This window comes from Danio rerio, chromosome 9 (assembly GCF_049306965.1).
Source record: "Danio rerio strain Tuebingen ecotype United States chromosome 9, GRCz12tu, whole genome shotgun sequence".
Taxonomy (NCBI): Eukaryota; Metazoa; Chordata; class Actinopteri; order Cypriniformes; family Danionidae; genus Danio; species Danio rerio.
Window position 1 is genome coordinate 39,850,998 of NC_133184.1, and position 24,446 is coordinate 39,875,443.

General features: G+C 33.4%; 2 protein-coding genes and 2 non-coding genes across 6 annotated transcripts; 3 read left to right on the forward strand and 1 right to left on the reverse strand.

Moving 5' to 3' along the window:
- Nucleotides 1-773: 773 nt before the first annotated feature.
- Nucleotides 774-18,811, reverse strand: si:dkey-219c10.4. 3 transcript variants are annotated; one of them, XM_017357884.4, is made up of 14 exons: nt 18,575-18,811; nt 14,350-14,511; nt 14,186-14,237; nt 13,508-13,610; nt 13,038-13,180; nt 12,896-12,955; nt 11,421-11,598; nt 8,677-8,799; nt 8,504-8,596; nt 6,248-6,315; nt 6,041-6,143; nt 4,780-4,884; nt 4,246-4,392; nt 774-2,787 (listed from the first exon to the last, which is right to left on the reverse strand). In XM_017357884.4, the coding sequence occupies exons 1-14, from the start codon at nt 18,660-18,662 to the stop codon at nt 2,623-2,625; spliced, it is 1,590 nt and encodes a 529-aa protein (XP_017213373.2). In that variant the 5' UTR covers nt 18,663-18,811; the 3' UTR covers nt 774-2,622. The 3 variants fall into 3 exon arrangements, with proteins under 3 accessions (XP_017213373.2, XP_073769027.1, XP_073769025.1); XM_073912926.1 differs by having other exon boundaries at nt 11,421-12,162; nt 12,259-12,955; nt 18,575-18,712; XM_073912924.1 differs by lacking the exon at nt 13,508-13,610 and having other exon boundaries at nt 18,575-18,715.
- A 1,546-nt stretch (nt 18,812-20,357) lies between these two features.
- Nucleotides 20,358-23,853, forward strand: nifk (nucleolar protein interacting with the FHA domain of MKI67). The gene is made up of 6 exons (NM_173288.2): nt 20,358-20,578; nt 20,831-20,959; nt 22,426-22,534; nt 22,628-22,839; nt 22,921-22,980; nt 23,271-23,853. The coding sequence occupies exons 1-6, from the start codon at nt 20,465-20,467 to the stop codon at nt 23,454-23,456; spliced, it is 810 nt and encodes a 269-aa protein (NP_775395.2). The 5' UTR covers nt 20,358-20,464; the 3' UTR covers nt 23,457-23,853.
- Nucleotides 22,219-22,345, forward strand: LOC137496522 (small nucleolar RNA ACA64). The gene has a single exon (XR_011016935.1). It is a non-coding gene; the product is annotated as a small nucleolar RNA ACA64 (small nucleolar RNA).
- LOC137496523 (small nucleolar RNA ACA64) lies at nt 23,036-23,162 on the forward strand. The gene has a single exon (XR_011016936.1). It is a non-coding gene; the product is annotated as a small nucleolar RNA ACA64 (small nucleolar RNA).
- Nucleotides 23,854-24,446: the final 593 nt, after the last annotated feature.

A 24,446-nucleotide genomic window follows, 5' to 3' on the forward strand; every position in this document is an offset into this window, starting at 1 on the left:
AATTCAGTTTTTCTAGATTTACTAGTTAAATGTTAACATTTGTTTTATTTTATAAAGGTCTTATAACATTGCTTCCCAATTTCTCTTTTTTAATCTAATGCTTTCCTTTGTTATGATTCCTAAATCAGGGTTATCATTCCTTAACTCCTCTCAACTCAAAACATTGGTCATGCGTAATCTAAAAATGAATATAAACGTGTCTAAAAAGTACAGAATATTTAAACTATGATAAAAGTCTGCTGTTTATTACATAAAATGTCCAAAATCTGCATTTATTTTTGGTATTGTAGCCAGCACTCAGGACCATTATTATGTTCCCGTATTATTGGTATTAATTTTTTTATTTTGTCAATATCAGTCTAAACATTCCCTGTCAGTAAATTTGTGCCTTAACTTTTTAGTAAGGTACATGTTTGATTTTAACCTCTGCAGACAGATTGCTTTTTGGGAGCTCTGTGGATTTATTTTTTGAATGCATATTTATGCTGTATTTAGTTTTAAATGTCATTATGTCATTAGGCAACACAATCTCACTACGATTTGTAACTATTTTCCGTTAGTATTTGTATGATTCCTTGCTATCTCGTTCGTACATTTTGATACAGTCTATCCAGTGTATTATATTTAGGGGTTGTGGGTGGAGTTAGGGTGTGGTCAGAGGTTTTTTTGTACGAATGAGATTGTATGAATTTATTTATACATTACTAATCGGCCAAAAAATATGTTACGTTGTAAAGAAAACGTTAGGAAATTGATCAGACTCATCTCATTTTGTTAAAAGTTTATTAAACAAATAAATTAAAGAACATTTGAACTTTCCCTTCCACCGTCCCGGTAAAACCATGGTGAGTGTTACTGACTCTTCCATCCATGAGAATACTAGATGATTTCTTTTTTCGTCTGTGAAAGTTATGTTTCATGCAATGGCATGTTGGGAAAAGACGATGAGAAGCGTATCTAAAATAAGCGAGAGCCATTTACTATGCAAATGTGTACAGTGCTGCATGCTAATGCTTTATCTGCCTCTGCAACATAATGGCTTCAAATGGAGTTCAAATGGAATTGTGGGAATTGTGCAGGACAGTATTTTGAGAGAAATGCAACACTGCATGCATTTTATTCCATTTGCATCGTCAGATTAAAGAAACACTATGTGATTTTCGGGAACTAGATGTGTAAAGAGAATTTAAGTTTTCTTTTGTAAAATAAATTTGAATGTAAAAAGTCTTGTGATGTTTTTATTCGTTGTTTGATACAATCTTTTATAGACTAAAGTAATTAGCAGTGACAATCTATCATTTTTGGGTGACACGTTGGCTCAGTGGTTAGCACCCACTGTCGCCTCCACTGTGTGGAGTTTGCATGTTCTTCCCGTGTTGGTATGGATTTCCTCCGGGTGCTCCGGTTTCCCCCACAGTCCAAAGACGTGCGCTATAGGTGAATTGAATAAACTAAATGGCCATAGTTTTTTATTTATTTTTTGATTATCAATGCTTGAACAGTAAAAGGAAGGCATTAATACTTTTTAGAATTACACAAAAGACTGAGATAAGAATCAATACATTCACAATCTTTCCATCCTCATTAATAATAGTAATAGAAAATATATAAACAAATAACATAACGAAAATTAACAAAAATTAAATGACAAAGAAAAATATGTAGCAGGGGTGTTGAAGATCTCAAAATATGAAACCAAAATCCTCTAATGATGAATATAAACTTAAAAAAATATTCATATTAATAAAAATTATTCAATTTCATAAAAAATACAGATAGCCTATTGTATATCACCTTTCATCCCAAAAATATAGAGATTTAAATAAAATATCTGTCTATAGAGATATACATTTTGGTCAGTATCCCCCAGCCCTATTTTGACATACCGATAAGACACTTTAGGAATCCTTTGAAAAGGTATTGCCACACTGACAGCTCCCATATGCATAGGCATATAATGCGCTTTTACATTAAATTAATGTCACATTTTAAATGTACAATCCAATAAAAGTAAATTATTCATTTAACAGTTTAAATAACTATTATAAATAATAGCACCGATTAAAGCTACATTTTTAATTGACAGGGTATAAGGTGGAATAAATTTTACAGCATAGGCTTTGAGTAATATTTATTAGAAAATATATGTTTTCTCTACTTGTATAACATTTTATGGCAAGTAGTACTTGAGTCTGATTTTTCAGCTCTCTTCCCACAACTTTTGTCCTCATCTGACGAACAAGTAATCATAGCTTTAAATAGCGCCATCTTATGGACTGACTAAGCATATTCAGCATATATCTTCGCAAAAAAACTATTTCTCAGCCATTTACTTATTTTATTAAGCAATTTTATTCCGTAATGTGTCACCAAAACAATATATTTCTAACAAAATAACTCATGCTGATAAGTAATAACTATATGTTACATTAAATTAGCAAAAGCAAACATGTAGGTTAAGCCTTTTCAATATTCACTCTTCACCTAAACTCTCTTCTAAATATATTAGCCTACAGTATATTTTCTGAGGTCAAAAATGCTAAACACATTTACCTTCCTAAACCACAACTCTGAAACAGCTTTCAGTTTGACAGTAACAGACGTGACACAGTTTGAGTCTGATTACAGGCTGGCAGGTTTCGCTTCTAGATTAGCATCAGGCTCTTTAGAGGTGCTGGTTTTGACCGTCGTCTCGTTCAGAGCTCGGTTTTGCTTCTCTCTCTCAAGCGCTTTCTCCATCTCTGTGTAATAATCCAGGGCTTTCCGCACTGGATCGATAATGTGTTGCTGCAAGGTAAATATAAAAGCAATTTACCCATTACACAGCAATTTTAGAGCAGCTAAGTGGCTGCGCTCCATGTTGAAGGCCTACCCACACTGTAAAAAAATAAATCTGTCAATTAATATTCTGTATTTTGTGTTTTACAGGTGTTTTTGGTTTATTTACGGTTGTGAATTGCATTATCGGATTTTAATCTCTGATCTCCCCACTTTTGCCTTTTATTGACATTTTAGTAGTTTGAGACAAGATGTTATTTATGTTTGTAAAATAACAGAAAAAGTACTCGCAGCTTATTACCAAGTTTTTGTATTGTAATTTACAACACCAACCCTGACAATATTTTACTTCACACAATTAAACTGTTAAAAAAGTCCAAATTTTTAAACCTTTCAACATCAAAGGCTTTTAGAGGAAGATCAAGGTTCCATAATGCAATTCAAAAGCATAAATTCAGTCATTCACTGAGTGTAATAACATTCATTCACTGCAAATTCTCTCAGCAAGACAAAGTTCCATAGTTAGTTCATAGTTTAAACTAGCATTGTGTGTAAGTTTGCCAAAGTTGACCTGTGTATAACAAAAACTAGAATTCTTCTACATGACAAATATACTATAGCAGCTTATAGTAAAAATATAGTGTGTTAAAGCATACTGTAGTAAGATGCTTGAATGATTGTGTTGTCCTATAGGTGCTATGGTATGGTATAACAACTTTGGTAGTAAAGCACGTTACACAATAGGCCTACTCTAATTTCTATAACTAGCCTGTGTTTATTGTATATATGCATGTACACCACAGTTTACTGTAATAATAATAATAATAATTCCTTACATTTATATAGCGCTTTTCTGTGCACTCAAAGCGCTTTACACACAATGGGGGGATCTCCTCATCCACCAACAGTGTGCAGCATCCACCTGGATGACGCGACGGCAGCCATTTTGCGCCAGACCGCACACCACACACCAGCTGATTGGTGGAGAGGAGACAGCGATGAAGCCAATTGGAATATGGGGATGGTTAGGAGACCATGATAGACAAAGGCCAGTTGGCAGATTTGGCCAGGATGCCGGGGTTAAACCCCTACTCTTTTCGAAGGACATCCTGGGATTTTTAACGACCACAGAGAGTCGGGACCTCGGTTTAACGTGTCATCCGAAAGACGGCGCTCACTGAGCAGTATAGCGTCCCCGTCACTATACTGGGGCATTAGGACCCACACAGACCGCAGGTTGGGCGCCCCCTGCTGGCCTCACTAACACCACTTCTAAAACTAAAGTACAGTATAGTACAGTGAATCAGGTCATAACAGTTAATCCTACAATATGCTGTAGCATTCATTAGCAAAGTGTTGTGAATAAATAATATATAAAGTACAATACACTTTACTATAGATTGGTTCAAAAAGCACTATAGTATTTTTTCATCTGTAATCATCATTTTCCTGTCAGAAATTGCTCACCTCCAGACAGGGAAACAGATTGGCCAGTTCGATGAAGAGAGGGAAGAGAACGAAGCGGATGAATCCCGTCTGAGAAGAAGGTTTGGTCACTTTGTCTCGATCCATAAATGGGGTGACAGGAAGGCCCTCCAACTTCTCCATATCACTCTACACATTTTTTTTTTTTACATTAGATAAAATCAATTCAAATACGGTCCAAGCAACCATAAAGAATAATTGGAAAATAACAATTATTCCATTAAAAAGATATCCTTATAGATATCTAATAGTGGGTGCATACTATATTTTATTTACGCAAATGAGGATAGTAATTCAAAGTAAGTGAGGGAGGTAGAATGCTAGTGTGGTTCTAGTTAGAATATTGTGATACTAACAGCTGTCTGGATTATTTTTGCTTGATTGTAATCCATTATATACACTACCTTTCTATCGAAGTCATCTGACATTATCAAGATTAATTTGTTCAGTTTGACTGGGAAAAACTTAAGCGAATATATTGTGATAACTTGAGAAATGTTTGACTGTATAATTTACCTGGTTGAAGAACTCTTGCAGCAGACAGTCCAGCCACGGCTCGGCCACATCCATGGGTCTGGCCTCGTTGGAGATATCACTGACTTTAATCATGATCATCATCAACTGAGAAACAAACACTCAAAGCTAATCATCATCAACAACAGCCATAAAACGCTGAATGCTTTTAGCAGCTAAACTAGATTTAAAATAGATTTTTCTTTTTTTTTTTAACAAAGGCATCAGTGGACAGTAACTGTTTTTTTTTTTTTTTTTTTTTAAGTAACAAAAAAATATGTTTTCATGACTTTTTGTCGAATTTCTTTACAGGGCAGTATAATGGACACTGTTTTTATTACTGTGATTGCAATTTTTAAGTACACTGTAAAATGTTATATGACAAAAAATCATGACAACTAATGTTTTTGTTTTTTTCATTTTCATCAGTTAATCAGATTTCACATACAAAGTTTAGCTTAATCTTTTTTTACCAGTTTGAATGATGCAAGTTGAGATGACTAGAGAAGTTGAGATGGTTCAACAACAACAACAAAAAAATGTTTTCTTTTACAGTGTATCTATACTTTATTATTGTATAGTATTTTGTTTAGGAATCTTTTGCTTCATGTTTTTCCTAAACAAACTATTGCAATTTTACTTGAGATAACTGCTAGTTTGGTCGTCTCTACAAGGAATTTTAAATATACCTGAATATTAAACCTTAAAATTATTCATTGATAAAGGGATAGTTCTCCAAATTAAAAAAGTTACTTATACTCTTATACTTATACTCACACTTAAGTGGTTAATAACTTTTATAAGTTTCTTTCTTCTGTTGAACTAAACACGATATTCTGAAGAATGTTAGAAAAACAGACTTACTATGGAAGTCAATGGCCGCTGCTTTCCAACATACTTCAGAATATTCTTCAAATGGAGGATAAGTAAATGGTGAAAGAATTTTTGAGCACCTTTTTTATAATTTTTTATAAAGACTTTATAATTCATTTAGAGAATTTTCAGCACCTTTTACTTTTAATTCTTAAGTGCAGTAAAATAAGTATAAAATAAGTAATTAGTAAAATTGAAAAGGAGGACTTTATACAATTACTGGAGTAATATTTATTAGCGTATCTGTACATTCACTCAAGTGCTTGAACCTTGTCCACCACCATGTCCACCACTTGTCTACGTAGTAGCAATCACTTAACAGCAACCTGACAACCTCTTAATTCACCCAAGCAGCATGGCCTTTTTGGGTTTGATCATATTCCATCCTCACCACATCTCTGTGATCCTTGTTGCCAAAGTCAAACACAGGTAAAATGGCTTTAAACTTGTTGAGGATGTCTGTATGTCTGGACATATCAGTAGCAAGAATACACCTGCAGGGAAGATAAGTAATGTTAAGTAAGTTTTAATTTAAGTTTGGAATTAATATGCACATGTTTGTCAAGATAAGATAAGTTAAGTAAATGATATACTGTACTTAATTATGCCCTCTCTTATTCTTTTGTATTGCTCTGTCGGCAAGTTTCGGAAAATGTTGCTTTCAGTCTGAAAAACAAGTCAGACAGCTGTTGTTTGAATGGATATATTTAACCCTTTCCAATATTAATATAGATATCGCAACTCTGAATATGAAAAAGTGATTATGTAAAAATATCAGTATCACTGTTGTTTGGTCCAATGCAATGAAATTTTGGTATTTTTGTCATCCATCTAACCATCCACCCATTCAATCATCTATCCATCCATTTAGCCATTCTTCCATTCAACCAACCATCCATTAAACCTTTTATCCAACCATCCATCCAACCAACTATCGATCCATACATCCATTCATCCATCCATTCAACAATCCATTCATCCCTCCATCTATTCATACATCCATCCAACCAACCATCCATCCATCCAACTAACTCAAAAAAGTCAAAGTCCATCCATCGATCAATTAATACATCCAACCAATCATCCATCCATCCCTCCATCTATTCATACATCCATCCAACCAACCATCCATCCATCTAACTCAAAAAATCCATCCAAGCCCATCCATCAATCAATTCATACATCCAACCAATCTTCCATCTATCCATTCATCCAACCATACATCCATTCAACACACCATCCATCCATCTAACTCAAAAAATCCATCCCAGCCCATCCATCAATCAATTCATACATCTAACCAATCATCCATCCATCCATTCGTCCAACCATACATCCATTCAACACACCATCCATCCAACTATCTCAAAAAATCCATCCAAGTCCATCCATCAATCAATTCATACATCCAACCAATCATCTATTCATCCATCCATTCGTCCAACCATACATCCATTCAACACACCATCCATCCATCTAACTCAAAAAATTCATCCAAGCCCATCCATCAATCAATTAATACATCCAACCAATCATCCATCCATCCATCCATTCGTCCAACCAATCATCCATTCAACACACCATCCATCCAACTATCTCAAAAAATCCATCCAAGTCCATCCATCAATCAATTCATACATCCAACCAATCATCCATTCATCCATCCATTCGTCCAACCATACATCCATTCAACACACCATCCATCCATCTAACTCAAAAAATCCATCCAAGCCCATCCATCAATCAATTCATACATCCAACCAATCATCCATCCATCCATTTGTCCAACCATACATCCATTCAACACACCATCCATCCATCTAACTCAAAAAATCCATCCAAGCCCATTCATCAATCAATTCATACATCCAACCAATCATCCATCCATCCATTGGTCCAACCATACATCCATTCAACACACCATCCATCCAACTATCTCAAAAAATCCATCCAAGTCCATCCATCAATCAATTCATACATCGAACCAATCATCCATTCATCCATCCATCCATTCGTCCAACCATACATCCATTCAACACACCATCCATCCATCTAACTCAAAAAATTCATCCAAGCCCATCCATCAATCAATTAATACATCCAACCAATCATCCATCCATCCATCCATCCATTCGTCCAACCAATCATCCATTCAACACACCATCCATCCAACTATCTCAAAAAATCCATCCAAGTCCATCCATCAATCAATTCATACATCCAACCAATCATCCATTCATCCATCCATTCATCCAACCATACATCAATTCAACACACCATCCATCCATCTAACTCAAAAAATCCATCCAAGCCCATCCATCAATCAATTCATAAATCCAACCAATCATCCATCCATCCATTTGTCCAACCATACATCCATTCAACACACCATCCATCCATCTAACTCAAAAAATCCATCCAAGCCCATCCATCAATCAATTCATACATCCAACCAATCATCCATCCATCCATTGGTCCAACCATACATCCATTCAACACACCATCCATCCAACTATCTCAAAAAATCCATCCAAGTCCATCCATCCATCCATCCATCCATCCATCTAACCATTCATCCATTCATTCATCCAACCAACCATCCATCCATCCAACCATCCATCCATCCATCCATCCATCCATCCATCCATCTAACCATTCATCCATTCATTCATCCAACCAACCATCCATCCAACTATCTCAAAAAATCCATCCAAGTCCATCCAACCGTCCATTCATCCATCTGTCCATTCATTCATCCATCCATCCAGCCATACATCCAACCAACCAACCAACCATCCATCCATCCATCCATCCATCCAACTAACGCAAAAAACAAATAAGGAAAAATGCTTACCTTTTCCAGGATTTCAAAGGCTACAGCGCAGTGGTGATTTTCCAGTGGGGAGATGTCATTGTATCTTAGAGCAAGTTCAGTTCGTGCATTAATCTGAAATGTGACATAGTGTCTTCATTTTTCAGTGTACTGTATTATTAAACAGCAGCAGAGCCAGTCAAAGCCCCTCTCACCTGGTAGGCGTTGTTGTATCCAGTGTGATCTAAATCGTGACAGACAGCCGAGGTCAACATGATGAGGAGATCAATGCTGTCAATCTTGCTTCTGAGATCTGTTAGCCATATGAGCCCATACATCTGACAAACAAATGGACCCAGATATTAGCGGTCAGAACTTTTTTTACTTTGAACCTTGACTAGAAAGCTACAAGTGTCCAGCAGTTGGTGCCCAAAACCAAGTTTAAGCAGCACTAATCGAGTACATGCAATTTGTACATGTATTTGAAAACGTAACATTCTGTAGTGCATTTAGTTACTGTTTAAGGCCATTTGGCAATTTCCAACAGCATAGGCGTCCTTCATATTTTCATCAGTGATCAGTATTAAGGGTAATGCATTAATGTGAGTTATGTAATAATATATTACTTTCCTAAGTAAGGAGTAAAGAAATGCATCACTTAAAAAAATAAGTAATAATATTTGAATTGCTTTTTTTAAAAATGTAACGTGAGCTACTTTTATTTTAATTAATTAGCTTTTAAAAATTAATGGTCAATTAAAATTAATATAGTTAAATTGAATCATGCACTTAATGAAAGAATGCATTCATTATTTTGAACAAATTGAAGAAAAGGTAAAAGGGATTAACAACTAATGTGACAAAAAGTACAAAAATGGCAAACACATTGCTTTAAAGTTTCATTAATGTTGTAGAGCATGTATATACATGTAGCTCTGGGGTCAGGAAGTTCTCAAAAGATAATATTATTCTAAATTTGTTTTTTAAAGGTAAATGAAGGTGTAAGTTAGACTTGCAAGTTAGACTAGTTGTTGATTGCAGAGCTCCTCTATTTAAAAATATAGGGAAAAACCCTGCAAGTTCTGAAAGAGATCAAGCTTCAACAAAGGTAATGATAAAGTAAAGTAACTCATTAACGCACCTAGATAATTTTGAGGGGAGTAACTTAATATTGTAATGCATTACTTTCAAAAGTAATTTCCCCAAAACTGTCACTGACATCCAGTCTAAACAGTCTCTTAGTAACATGTAAATTGTAAAAAATGGTTCCTTCGTGTTGTCCCAACATAAATTGATTAAGTTAATTTAATCGTTATTACAACTTGAAGTGGAGTAAACATAAAACAGTTAAGATGTCCTAAAAACGTTAAAAGTATGTTGTTTCCACTCATTTTAAATAAGTACTAGTAACAAAAGTCATTTTTGGAGTCTAACAATTTTGTCTTCTTGGACACAATTAGAATTAGCAGGAATCATGGGACTGATTATTCTACTTAGCCAATCACTGTAGTCAAGAGAAAATAACCGTACAAAAGATGTGACTGCACACTGTAAAAATGCTAGGTTCCACACAATTTTTTCATTTTTTTCAAACACAAATTGATCAAGTTAATTGTTGTGATCAGTGGTATTTTCTCCACTGGAGATCACCTCCAGTATTGTTATCGAACTACAACTTCCAGAACTCTTTACACTCATTAACTCCTGTGACAGCTGACAATAATCCATACACACACACACAGCTAAGACTCATGATTACTGATTACATGGACCATATATACCACTTATTTTCACAGACACTTTGCTGAGTCCTGTTTATTTTCAACTTTACAAAGTAGGTTTTCCTTGTCTAATCTTCCGGTGTTTTTGACCTTTTGCTTGTTTACCATTTTTGGTTCTTTGCCACCTAAGCCTGACCATTTGACTGTTTTGCTTTTTGCATTACATTTATGCACCTGTTTGTTCCTGTTTTTGACCATTGCCTGTACAACTTCTCACTAATAAACTGCATATGGATCCTTGTTCGTTGTTAGCGTCCAATCGTTAGAATTATTTTTTTGTTTTTACAAATTTAAGTGGATTGCACATAAAACAATTGAATTGTCGCCCCAAAAAACTCAAGATTTGTGTTGATTCAGCTCGTTTTAAATGAGTAGATCTAACAAGCAGCAAAAATAACTTTTTGAGTGCTGGTTAAAGAAAAGTGGTGCAGTAAAAGTAACAATACAGCACTAAAAATGTACTCAAGTAAAAATAAAACACTGTAAAACATGATATGATCAGTTAGTCCTGACAGCATATGTTTTTAGGTTGTAGTAACTTATTAATCTAAGGTAATCATGTTCTTCCTTAATTTTATAAGTTTCGCAAGCTGTGTAACATAATATAAGTTCAATGGACCCAAAAGGTTAATTTGATTCAGCAACCTAGCAGCACTAGTAAAATTCCTGAGAAAATCTACTCGATTACAGTGATTTCATTATTTGAATTTGATTACTTTACAACTAACCTTCAAAAGCTAATATGAATCACATAAACACTAAAACAAATTATTCATTGCAATCACTAAATTGTTTTAAGGTAAGTGGTTGCAAAACAATTGATATGGGCTAAATTTAAACAAACTAATTGAGTTGAATTAAGTTTAACTAAGTTGAAGTTGAATTAAGTTGAATTAATTTGATTCAGTCCATATAAATTGTTTGCAAAAAATAAAAAGTAAATTCAATTAATAATGTTTTTCAGTGTACTGTTTTCTCTTTTCATCGCTTTGGATAACATTAACTTACTGCAGACAATTAAGCGAAAGAGACTGGATTCCAGTAAAATTACAATTGAGGTTTCGATGGCAGCTGTTTGAGTGAAATGATGGCTGTCTGAGGCCCGGAATTTATAAATCAGGCAGAAGGAGAAGTGGATAAGTGAAGATAATCCTGAGGCTGATTGCAAACCCTCTTACCATCTGGGTGACGCAGAAGCAATGCTTGAAGTTGTGGAAGGGGATGTTGTTGTAGCGTCTGTACACTTCATAAAGAAACTGCTGCAGCACATCCGGCTCGATGTTGAACGTGGAGATGAAGTCCAGATCTGTGTACATCACCTGGAGCAACACCATTATCTCCGCGTCCTCCCATTGCCTACCAACACAAACTCTTTCTATAAAGTTTATTTAGGGGAATAAACAGGTTTTCCTATTAACCCTGTGTGTAGAATCAGATCTTGTGTTAATTTGAATGCAGCAAGTCCACTTTCGGACGCATTAATGAACATGAAGCTCTAGTGGTTTACTCACAAAAAGTGCTTTTCATTTGTAAACATCGAACAAGAGCATTAATATTGATATGAGGTCCTTCGGGCAGATGAAAGGTTTGATCTCTGCTGCGTTCGTTCTTTATGCTTATTTTAGAAGTGCCGTGCTTTGCTTCACTAACAATTTCCTATTCATGTTTGACAGGTGCAGGACTTTGATGTGGCCACAACTGTGAAGTACCCATGTTTCCTATTTATTTCCAAAAATAAGTCATATTTCTGCCACGTTCACTACTTTATTAACAACATTATTGCTATTATTTATGATTATTATTACTTGACTTGCCTGTTTCTACTTTAAATACGTCCATACGTTTATAGGACATGCTCATTGTATTTTTTACACACTCTCTGTTAGAAATTACCTTACTATTTTTCCTCTTTGTGCTTCTCTATTTTCTTTTTCTTTTATGTGTATATATATATATATATATATATATATATATATATATATATATATATATATATATATATATATATATACATACATATATATATAAAAAGAAGAATTTTTCTCACAGTTTTTTTGAGAAATTTCAGACAGCACTTAAAGGCTTTTGCATCTGAACTCTTTGTGATGTTCTATATACAAATTTCAGGAGGAGCATGCACAGATGTTTCAACAATTCTAGTACATCACTGACATCATTCAGTTATCCAATCAGGCCAAACCCCTATAAATACCAAACTCGTCCAACCTCCATTATCTCACGACTTTAGCATCCCTCCACCACCCCAACACCTCACCTCGTAAACAATATCTACCTAGGGGGAGCGTTCTGGGGCCAGGCTAGACTCTTCATTCTGACCCCAACATCTCTCACTTTCCCAACTATAGGGGAATAACACAAGTTGGGGTGTCTTTTCCAAGCTCAGAGCCCTCTCCCTAGACAGCATGCTAAATATGCTTTATTCTTTCAAACATCTCTAATTTTGAAGTCATGAAATATGTACTTGTTACCCACAGTATATGTCCACACCTCCCACCTTTTTTTTTCTGAGCTTTCTGAGGTAAATAATTATATGGTATTAAGAATAATGAAAACTAAGTATGAAGTGTGTGTATGTGCACTATTTCATATGTAGTGACAGTTCTGAAGATCTGAAAACTTTTGAAAATCTTACCAGTTATCAAAAGTTGGTGTTTTAAGATACTGTCTCACCTCTTCTGAAACTTCCAGAGAACTAGAGAAAATAAATGAGATTTTTATTTACTTCTTTATATTCAATACATATTACACTCTTCCATATTTGACAGGAATGTCACCTCATTTGGAGAAACTTTTCTCTGACATGCTCACACTCCTCCCGGGTTTTCCGCAACGTTCTTTTGTGGTAAAAAGGAGAGGGTTTGTGGGTTCCTTCTGACATGTCCTTAAACAAACCCAGCCAGCTCAGGTGCTCCACGCTCTGCAGAAAAACACAGTAAGCTATGTAGGCTAGAAATGTAGAAATGGGACAAGGATTAAAAAGAAGGTCAAGCAACAAAATAATAAAGATTTGTTTAATATTTTTCATATTGTAAACATGACTTTTCTAAGCCCAAAAAAGAACATTGTAAACTTAAATTGATTTACAGGTACTGACTCAAGTTTAATTTCAATACAAAAAGCAAATCATTTTTGTTTAGTCATTTTCAAACAAATTTGTCATTCAGCCAGATATATAGGTAGATTAATAGAATGATAGACGGATGGATGGATGGATGGATGGATGGATAGATAGATTGATTCAGACCTCCAGTTTCTCTCTGAAAGACTCCACCTGTCTCTTCATCTCATACACAATAGCAGGAGTCTCCGCTGCTTCTGTCAAGATTCTTTTCTCCAGACTCTGTAACCTAAGTAAATTACTAAATTTAATCGTGAAACTTTTATGTGCTCTAACAAACTTCAGAAGCCCCGCCCACTCACAAAACCCCGCCCCTTAAAGGCATTCGAACTTCTTGTCAGTAAATCCAGAGACAGTTATTTTGGAATATGCAAAACAACAGGCTGAGGGCATTTCTGATTGGATAGTGTTCGTTTGCTGAATTCACTGAGGGGCGGTGCAGTGGGTAGCACTGTCACCTCACAGCAAGAGGGTCGCTAGTTCAAGCCTCAGCTGGGTCAGTTGGCGTTTCTGTGCAGAGTTTGCATGTTCTCCCATCTTCGCGTGGGTTTCCTACAGGTGCTCCAGTTTGTCCCACAAGTCTAAAGACATGCGGTACAGGTGAATTGGGTAAGCTAAATAGTCCGTAGTGAATGAGTATTTATGAATGAGTGTGTATGGGTTGCAGCTGGAAGGGTATCTGCTGCGTAAAACATATGCTGGATAAGTTGGCAGTTCATTCTTCTGTGGCAACCCCTGATTAATAAAGGGACTAAGCTGAAAACAGAATGAATGAATGATTTCACTGATAAGTAACATCTTTACCTTTTCTCCATAGAAGTGAGGTCAAATCCCAAAGCAACTGCCAGCTCGGAGCCTAAAAGACAGAGTTCAGCATTCTAATATACAGGTTATATATGTGTGTGTTCTAGAAAATTATGTTAATTCATAATAATACGGCAACTCTCTGGTATTTTGGTGGAGGATACCTAACAGCTCACTGTTGCAGTCTGCAGCGACTACCTCCAGCTTATAGTAGGAGTGAGGGCTGTTGGAGGCCAGCTGAGGGGAAATATTAATGATATTGCCTTTAGTATTGTACAGTTTTAAGATGTCATGAGGTCCGGCCTCAGCTGCAGCTCGGAAAAGATCTGCGATGCAAACACACAGATATAAACATCATCAATTTCACTTGAAATAGTTCCAATCTTCATAACTGAGGTGGAATAAAAACTCAAATCATGCAGTTAAAGTGATAGTTCACCCAAAAATGAAAGTTCTGTCATCATTTACTAATCTGCCACAAACCAGTTTGAGTTTCTTCTGTTGAACACAAAAGAAGATATTTTGAAGAAACCTGAAAACCTGTAACCAGTGATGTTCATAGTATAGCATTTGTTTTTTTCTACTATGAATGTCAGCGGTTACCGGTTTTCAGCTTTCATTCATTCATTCATTCATTCATTTATTTTTCTTTTGGCCGCAAACAAGTATTGGGAAACACCGATATGCTCTCACATTCACACGCGCACTCATACACTAAGGCCAATTTTGTATATTCAATTCACCTATACCGTATGTCTTTGAACTGTGGGGGAAACCGGAGCACCTGGAGGAAACTCACACCAACATGAGGAGAACATGCAAACTCCACACTGAAATGCCAACTGGGACTCAAACCAGCAGCCATCTTGCTCTAAGGGTGACAGTGCTAACCACTGATCAACTGTGCCGCCTGGTTTTCAGCTTTCCTCAAAATATATTATTTTGTGGTCATCAGAAGAAAAATACATCTGAAACCATTTGAAGGAGTGTAAATAGTCTGTAAATTACTGTATAACATGTCTTTATTAAGTTTATTAAGGTTTTACAGTAATTCAAAACCTATTACTCAAATGTACCCCAGACAGGTTTAGGGAAATAATCAAATAAATAAATAACAATCATTAAAAAATGTAATCAAACACAAATTCACACATTTTATAACATTTTTAAAGCTTCCATTTTTCACAAAGTTCAAAAACACCTCCCAAATATCACAGAATTCAGAGGGTTTCTTTCTTACAGTTTTTCTCAATTGCCTTGGCTCAATTCTCGTTTGAAATTTTTATTTTTCAAAACCGTAAGTTTAGATCTCTAAACAATTAGCTTATTGTTCACTTCATAGTGGCATTTCTTATTGATTTAAACAAATTGTAACTGCTTTGGCACATGTGTGCAAACAGTAAGAACAATTGTCTGTAGTTTGGACAAAAAACTAATTGCATATGGCTTGTTGATCAAAACTGATGAGTCAATTCTTATTTAAACTGCAAACTCTTTACAACTTCTCAATAATTTTTCATTGTGTAAGTCATCACACTTAAAACTATTTAAAATATCAAACATTCGTATACATGCTTGTTTACAGTTTTTCTCGATTGCTTGGATGCAGTTGTCAACTGAAACTCCACATTTTCAAAGCAGTTAACACACAGGCCTAAACAGCGGCACTCGTGGTCAAAATGACACATTTTGCTTGCAAAAGGCACATATCGTGTCAAAACATTTAACATATGGAACAAAAGCTAGTTTTACCTTCAAACTACACAACTTGCAAACAAGTATATGAGCTCTTTCAATTAATCATTACACAATGGACAACAAAATACAAAATACAGAACTCAAAATGCACCACCATTGCTTGCCATTGTAGCTTATAGCCAATGGCATTTGTTGTCTCTATTTGGACTGTCAAATTCGCCTTTTTGCAAAGAATTAGATCAAGAATAAGATGTGCTTTGATTGAATATATATTGAATTCATGACATTTTTCAAACTGTGGCTGAAAACTGAAATACTGTATATAAAAAACAGACAAAAGTAATAAAATACTGTAAATATTAGAGAAAACACATGTAAACTAATACACAGTCAAAACTATTGGGAGTATAGGACATAACCATATTGACCTCCTCCATCAATGCTGGCACAGAACAACACAGACCTTCCATCGTTTTTATAAGGTTTGCAGAATGATGGCTAATTGAAGATTTGTGTGAAGGAGTGTCAAACCGGTGCTTCAGTGATTTCATACTGATGTTGGTAGTTTTTAATAGTTAGGAATAGATGGTTTCTGTTTGGTTACCAAAACTAAAACAATGGAGTTTGGACTGCTTGAATGACATCTGTGTTAACTGTTTGGAAAAATGGTGGGGAAAATGTGTCAACCCAATGAGAAAGGGTTTACACATTTGCAAGACCTGTCAAATCAATTTTCTTTCTTTATAAAAACAACAGTATTCATACAGTATATATTCAGTATACAAAATCCAGGACATAAAAGAACTGGATTGTGGGTAAATAAATTTTTTTTGGGTGATCTATTTAAAATTTAAATACACAAGTGATAGTGCTGGAAATGTCATGTGTTTCCTTTTTGGCACTTGAAGACTGACAGTGTCAGCACCACCTGTGACTCAAGCTGTCTAACCAAAGGGTGCGGAATTATTTGTTTATGAGTCAAATTTTGTTCACCAAGCATGAATATCAAATCAATGAAAGCTTTGATCTATCTAGAGAACTGGATTCTAAAATATAAATAGAAACATTATAAATATGATCATCCTCTGAATATCCATCCGGGTCAACATAATGGCTCTTCATATGGGCTCACTGTAATTGAGAGGTCCTGATTAAAGAAGCCGGCTGCTTTCAGTGCCCTTCAGAACGAGGACAGTCCTCAAGCTTGTTTTCAGCCAAATAACGGCTAATGAGGGCAGAGAGACCAATTTAGTCCTAACAAAAACTGCTTTTCTCATAAGAAACCCTATTTGATGTTCAAGCACAGATTAACAAAAGAGACTACTTATACAATCAGCACTTCTTATGGGATTGCATAATATAATTAGCTGTAATGTAATGTAATGTATTATTATATTATATTATATTATATTATATTATATTATATTATATTATATTATATTATATTATATTATATTATATTATATTATATTATATTATATTATATTATATTACATTATAGTATATTATATTATATTATATTATATTATATTACATTATATTATATTATATTATATTATATTATATTATATTATATTATATTATATTATATTACATTATATTATATTATATTATATTATATTATATTATATTACATTATATTATATTATATTATATTATATTATATTATATTGTATTATATTATATTACATTATATTATATTATATTATATTATATTATATTATAATTTATAATGTATTATATTATATTATATTATATTATATTATATTACATTATATTATATTATATTATATTATATTACATTACATTATATTATATTATAATATAATATATTATATTATATTATATTATATTATATTATATTATATTATATTATATTATAATTTATGATATATTATATTATATTATATTATATTATATTATATTATATTATATTATATTATATTACATTATATTATATTATATTATATTATATTATATTATATTATATTACATTATATTATATTATATTATAATTTATATTATATTATATTATATTATATTATATTATATTATATTACATTATATTATATTATATTACATTACATTACATTACATTACATTATATTATATTATATTATATTATATTACATTACATTACATTACATTGCATTACATTATATTATATTATATTACATTACATTACATTACATTAGATTGCATTGCATTACATTACATTAAATTACATTACATTACATTACATTACATTACATTATATTATATTACATTACATTACATTATATTATATTACATTATATTATATTATATTATATTATATTATATTATAATTTATATTATATTATATTATATTACGTTATATTATATTATATTATATTATATTATATTATATTATATTATATTATATTATATTATATTATATTATATTATATTATATTATATTATATTATATTATAATATAATAAATGATCATAATAGTATAATATAACAATATAACAATAGCTTAATATGATATAATAAGATAGTTTTGAATGATTATAAGTAATTTAATAATAACATAGTGTACATTTTACTGTATTGACTTCGAACTTCACACATTCATTAACTTTGAAAATGTAAGCACAGCACACCAAAAACCTATAAAGTTAGATTTAGCCTTCACTAATGAAATAAATAATTAGAGATGATCCTTACCTTTAACATCTTGTGCAGGACAGTCGATGGGAAACTCAGCTTGTTCTGGTCTTCCATTCACAGTAAAATAAATGATTTTAGTTGCCATGTCAGGGAAGGATCTGCTGCACTCTCACCTTTGCTGAATGATGTGTGTACAGTGTTACATCAGTAATTCAGCAGCCTATCATTCATTCTGAATCCCGCCCTCTTTTAGTACCATCTCCAGTGGTCCACCCCCTCTATCCTCAACACAATAAAACCATACTCAAGGCAAGACTCAAACAAGTTTCAGCATTATTTACTTTGTATTTTTATTGTTTTTTGCAATATTATAATTTATTTAAACAAAACAATGAGTAGAAATGGTATCATTCAAAACAACAACAACAACAACAACATGAGATAAGTAATTTACAACAACTACAATATTAAGATAAATAATATGCAAACACAGTAAAATCACTCTTGAGTTTATTTAATATTTAAGACATTTAGGAAAATGTAACTATTTATTAAAACATAATAAATAGCACAGATATTTATTAGCAATATTAAGATAATTAATATGCAAACAAAGCGAACTCCCTATTTATTTAGTATTTAGGACATTTAAGAAGATGTAAATATTTATTAAAACATAATAAAATGGCACAGCACAACCTTGGTCAATGCCGTTGGGTAGATAAGTTATTTATTACAAGTAAAATGTTAAGATAATTAATAAGCAAACAACGCAAACCCACTATTGATTTGTTTGTTTGTTTGTTTGTTTGTGTGTTTATCTAGAATTTAAGAAATTTAAGAGCATGTAAATATTTATTAAAACATAATAAATAGTACAGCACAGCCTTAGTCAACTCTGTTGGGTAGATAAGTAATTTATAACAAGTAAAATATTAAGATAATTAATAAGCTAACTGTAAACCCACTATTTATTTGTTTGTTTGTTTGTTTGTTTGTTTAGTATTTAATAAATGTAATACAGTGTAAATATTTAATAAAACATAATAAATAGCATAGCACAACCTTAGTCAATGCCGTTGAGTAGATAAATTATAACAAGTAAAATATTAAGATAATTAATAAGCAAACAACGTAACCCCACTATTTATTTGTTGTTTGTTTGTTTGTTTATTCATTCATTAATTTTTGGCTTAGTCCCTTTATTAATCTGGGATCGCCACAACAGAATTAACCGCCTTATTTATTTGTTTATTTAGTATTTAACAAATTTAATCCAGTGTAAATATTTATTAAAACATAATAAATAGCATAGCAAAACCTTAGTCAATAAGCAAACTACGTAAATTCACTATTTATTTGTTTGTTTGTTTATTTATTTCTTTAGTATTTAAGAAAGTTATACAGTGTAAATATTTAATAAAACATAAAAATAGCAAAGCACAACCTTAGTCAACGCTGTTGATAAGTAATTTATAACACGTAAAATATTTTGATAATTAATAAGCAAACAACGCAAACCCACTATTGATTTGTTTGTTTGCTTATCTAGTATTAAAGAAATTTAAAAGCATGTAAATATTTATTAAAACACAATAAATAGTACAGCACAACCTTAGTCAACTCCGTTGGGTAGATAGGTAATTTATAACAAGTAAAATATTAAGAAAAATAATAAACAAACGACGCACACTCAGTATTTATTAAGTATTAAAGAAACTTAAGGAAACTCAGACGTTTATTAAAACATATTACATAACATAGCACAACTGTCAACGCCGTGAGTTTAGTTGACTTTTATTTTGTAGCTTTTGCAGGCTTTTATTTTGAATTGTCGCTTGCATTAGCAGTTTCCTGAACGAGGCACAACGTGGTTTTAGGAGAAGCCATACGACAGTAGGTTCAAAACGTTTAGCTTTATTTATTTGACCACTGTTAGATTTCAATATGACAGAAGGCAAATCATCAGACAAGCCGGCGAAAAGACTGCTGGCTCTGAATCCGAAAGAGGACGCAGAATTTCAGAAGAAAGTGCAGCAAGTGAAGAAGCGTCCTCAAACGGTATGATGCGTGGCCATGTGGCCTTAGTTTAGCCTGACAGTGCTTCAGATTCACATTTAAAACGTGGTTGGAACAAAATGTTTCTTTTAATCACTAATATGCTGTAGCTAGAGTTAAGTTCGGTAAGATGAGTCTTGTTTACACTTGACGGTGCTAATGTAATGTTACTATTTGGTTTACGGTGCACATGTTACATTCAATATTTTGTTTTGCATTGAATGCGCTTCATAATTTGTTTTGGTCCTCTTTCAGGGTCAAACACTTAGTCCAGGAGTGCTGTATGTTGGTCATCTTCCTCGAGGACTGTTTGAGCCTCAGTTGAAATCTTACTTTGAGCAGTTTGGCAAAGTCTTACGATTGAGAGTTTCCAGGAGTAAAAAGGTATGACGTGCATTTGATTTATTACCTTAGTTTATAATGACATGACGTTAAATATAAAGTAAATTGCTCAATACAAATGGTCAAGACGTTCTAACGCGGACTTTCTGAATCTAATACATGTTAAAATGTTAAAATCTTGCTTTATTTATTAGATAAATTGTTTTATTTTGTGTTTGCCAGTACTAGTATATCTAAACATTTTTTAAAGGGATAGTTCACCAAAAAATTCTGCATCAATTACTCTTTCACTACTTTCTCCTCTGTTGAACACAAAAGGAAACAATTTGAAGAATGTTGGGAACTTAGCATGGAATCCCATAGTATGTTGTTCCTGCTATAGATGGAGGTAAAGTTGGTTTTGTATTAGAATATTCAGACATTCTCCTTAATATAATTTTAGAAAAGTATTCTTTGCAAATTTTAAATAGGAAAATCATATTAGCAGCAAATGACTAACAAAGTACAGCATTGTTCACAGCGAATTAGATAGTGTTGATGTTGTTTTGAAATCAAACATGCTAGTTCAGACTCGATATTCAACATAGCGTGGTAAACAATATAGAGACTGCTAAATGAACAAATGTGCAAATATAAAACCAACTTTTCCTCCATCTACTATAGATGCCAGTGGTGGCTGGGTTTTCAACAATCTGTAAAATGTCTTTTGATAAAGTCTTATGATTGAGTTTGCAGGAGTAAGGTTTTAAGCATTTTGTTACATTGGTTTGCAATGACCTGATGTTAAATATGAAGAAAGGTGGAAGAAGTGTGAGGTAAATGACAGAATTTAGATTAAACTTTTCATTTACGTAGGGTTTATTGGCAGATATTTCGTTTAATAATAAATTAAATAACATTTGGCCAATTTCACAGGGAATTAAGCTTTCTTTACTTTTGTTTTACAAATAAAATCAGCAAAAGCCCTGTAATTTCCAAACAAACCAATAAGAATTCTACAAGGAATCCTATAAAGAAACGCATAAGATCCTCTTGGATAAATACGTTTAATCCAATGAGGCCCAATTTGATTCTAAGAGGATTTTTAGAGAAATCTTATTTGATTCCCAGCGGGTTGCTTTCAGATAATCATCGGCTGCATCTGAATTGTATACTCTAACCATTTCTCATTAACTTTATAGTAGAGAAGTGTGCTTTTTTCTTTATGTAGCTGTAAACATTCTATCAGGATCTTGTGTTTTTTTTTTCTTTCTTTTTTTTCTCGTTTTTAATTTCTCTATATAACAACATGTTTAAAAGGCACAATCTGAAAATTACCTTTGGCATTTTGTTGCGATGGGTAAGATTATTGTGCCAACATTAATTCGGTACATTTAGCTTATTGCCAACTTCATGTAGTTGTGCAATGAAACCCATGTGCCTACATTAATATCACAATAGTCATATTGGGTGATAATGCTTTGCTGGAGGTTTTACCTCATAAATGATTGAACTGTCATCTTTCACAGACTGGTGGGAGCAAAGGCTATGGATTTGTGGAGTTTGAGTGTGATGAAGTGGCTAAGATTGTGGCTGAAACCATGAACAACTACCTTATGGGAGAACGCATTATAAAATGTGAGATGAGAGCATACAAGATTATTAATCATTATTTTTTTTGTCTGTGTGTGATGTTTTTTTATGAGTAATGCTGTGTATTGTACTTTTCAGGTCACGTTATTCCACCTGAGAAGGTTCATGAAAAGCTCTTTGTCGGCTCTATTGCTGGCTTCAAGAAGCCAAAGTATCCTGCAGTGACTCGGTATAACAAAACACACACAGAAGATGATGTGAAGAAAGTTGGCACAAAGCTTTTAAGCAAAGAGTCTAAGCTGCGCAAGAGACTGGCAGCAAAAGGCATTGACTATGATTTCCCAGGATTTGTAAGTACTACAGTCAGAGTATGTTTTAGTTGGGACTTTTAAGATGTTATCATTAATTTGATCATGTTTTTTTGTTTGCAGGCAGCACAGATTCCAGCTAAAAAGGCTCCATCAGAAGCAAATGTTTCAGTGTGCAGTGAGGTTAGTCTAATCATTTTAATTCAGCTTAATTTTTTTACCACTTCTGTATCTTGGCATATACTGAAAATTATTTCAGTTGTAACCATCAACTGGAGTAAGATAACTGTGCCGACAGAAAATGGTACATTTTAAGCTTATTGTCTGTCACTTTGACACGCAATGAAACCCATGTGCCAACAGTTACTGTAGTGTACTCTATTTTTTTTTATTTTGCACATGTTGTTAAGATGCATTTTTAGTGGATCTGATCACAAGGCTGATATCTGCTGTTTTTTTATTGTTGCATTCAGGATGTAACTCCAGTGTGCACACCTTCACTTTTGGAGAGGAGAAAGTCTCTCAGAGTTGAGGATGATGATGTTGATGATGAAATAGTCATCAAAGTCAAACCACTCCCAGAAAACAGTGATGATGTGGAAGAAAGTGAGGAAGAGTCTGCTGAAGAGGATGAAGGTGAAGAGGAGGAAGCGGCTTAAAAGGAGAATTTAGTGACTAATAAAGACTTTATTCGCTGATTCAGAAGGGGACGCTGGACTCGCTTTTCAGAGCCATTTGTATGCGATTAGTTCTCAGTTCTCCCCTAAGGCTGGAGAAGAGGACCACACATATTACTCGCACACATTATCCTGATTGTCAGGAATCTGTTGATTTGAGGCGTGTTATGCAGAGTTTGTGCCCGTGACCTTTTAAGGGTACAGTGTGGTTGACCATAGAGTTGCTGAAATGACTGTATTAATCAAAGCAGATGTATAGTGTTAATATGAAAATAATTATTTTCATTGTATTTGACACAATTTCTGTCCACATATGTTGCATTGCAATGTTTGTAAAACATGTTTAAACCGTAAAATAAACTGTTTTAATAATTGTAAAGCATAATTTACTGAACGCCAAATTCTGTAAAGTGCCTATGTAATGTTTGCATGAAAGCAAAGCAGTTTTGTGGAGAAAATGGACATCATTGGAAAGAAATGCATGACTAAGAATAACCACTAGATGGAGCTAGGCTTCGTTTTTCCACTGTGGTTTGGTCGTATGGCAAGCCGTTTTACATTATTTCCACATTATTTCCACCTTACTGTAGAAGTTTGTATGGCTATATGCATGGCGCAGCGTCATTACTTCCAGTGAAATACAAGGCTGCTGGCTTTTAGTTCTGCCCCTCGTACAGCACTGTGCTACTACTACAAGATCACTGCTCACTAAAACGTCTAACGTTAAGGATAGTTGTGTTAGTGCTTTATGCTGTTATAGACCACTTGTACCGTACGTTTTTGCCAACTACATAATTATGACGTTAAATGTTTGAAGGAGATGTTTCACAGACATGAGGGAAGTATTTAGCTACCACTTCAGTGTTCTTCAGCATAAATCTTTGAAATTTAACTGTTACCTCTGTTTCCGAAAGACAAAGATGTGCAGAAGAGGTGGGTTAATAATATTCAACGTTATAATTTTACAATTGC

Excerpts from the sequence above, each read along its gene's own strand:
- nifk (NM_173288.2), top strand. The coding sequence starts at position 20,465 with ATGACAGAAGGCAAATCATCAGACAAGCCGGCGAAAAGACTGCTGGCT. Across the intron at positions 20,960-22,425 it reads GAGTTTCCAGGAGTAAAAAG|ACTGGTGGGAGCAAAGGCTA; the intron begins GTATGACGTGCA and ends CATCTTTCACAG. Across the intron at positions 22,840-22,920 it reads ACTATGATTTCCCAGGATTT|GCAGCACAGATTCCAGCTAA; the intron begins GTAAGTACTACA and ends TTTTGTTTGCAG.
- si:dkey-219c10.4 (XM_017357884.4), bottom strand. The coding sequence starts at position 18,662 with ATGGCAACTAAAATCATTTATTTTACTGTGAATGGAAGACCAGAACAA. Across the intron at positions 11,599-12,895 it reads ACACCAACTTTTGATAACTG|GCAATGGGAGGACGCGGAGA; the intron begins GTAAGATTTTCA and ends TTGTGTTGGTAG. Across the intron at positions 6,316-8,503 it reads CCTTTGAAATCCTGGAAAAG|ACTGAAAGCAACATTTTCCG; the intron begins GTAAGCATTTTT and ends CTTGTTTTTCAG.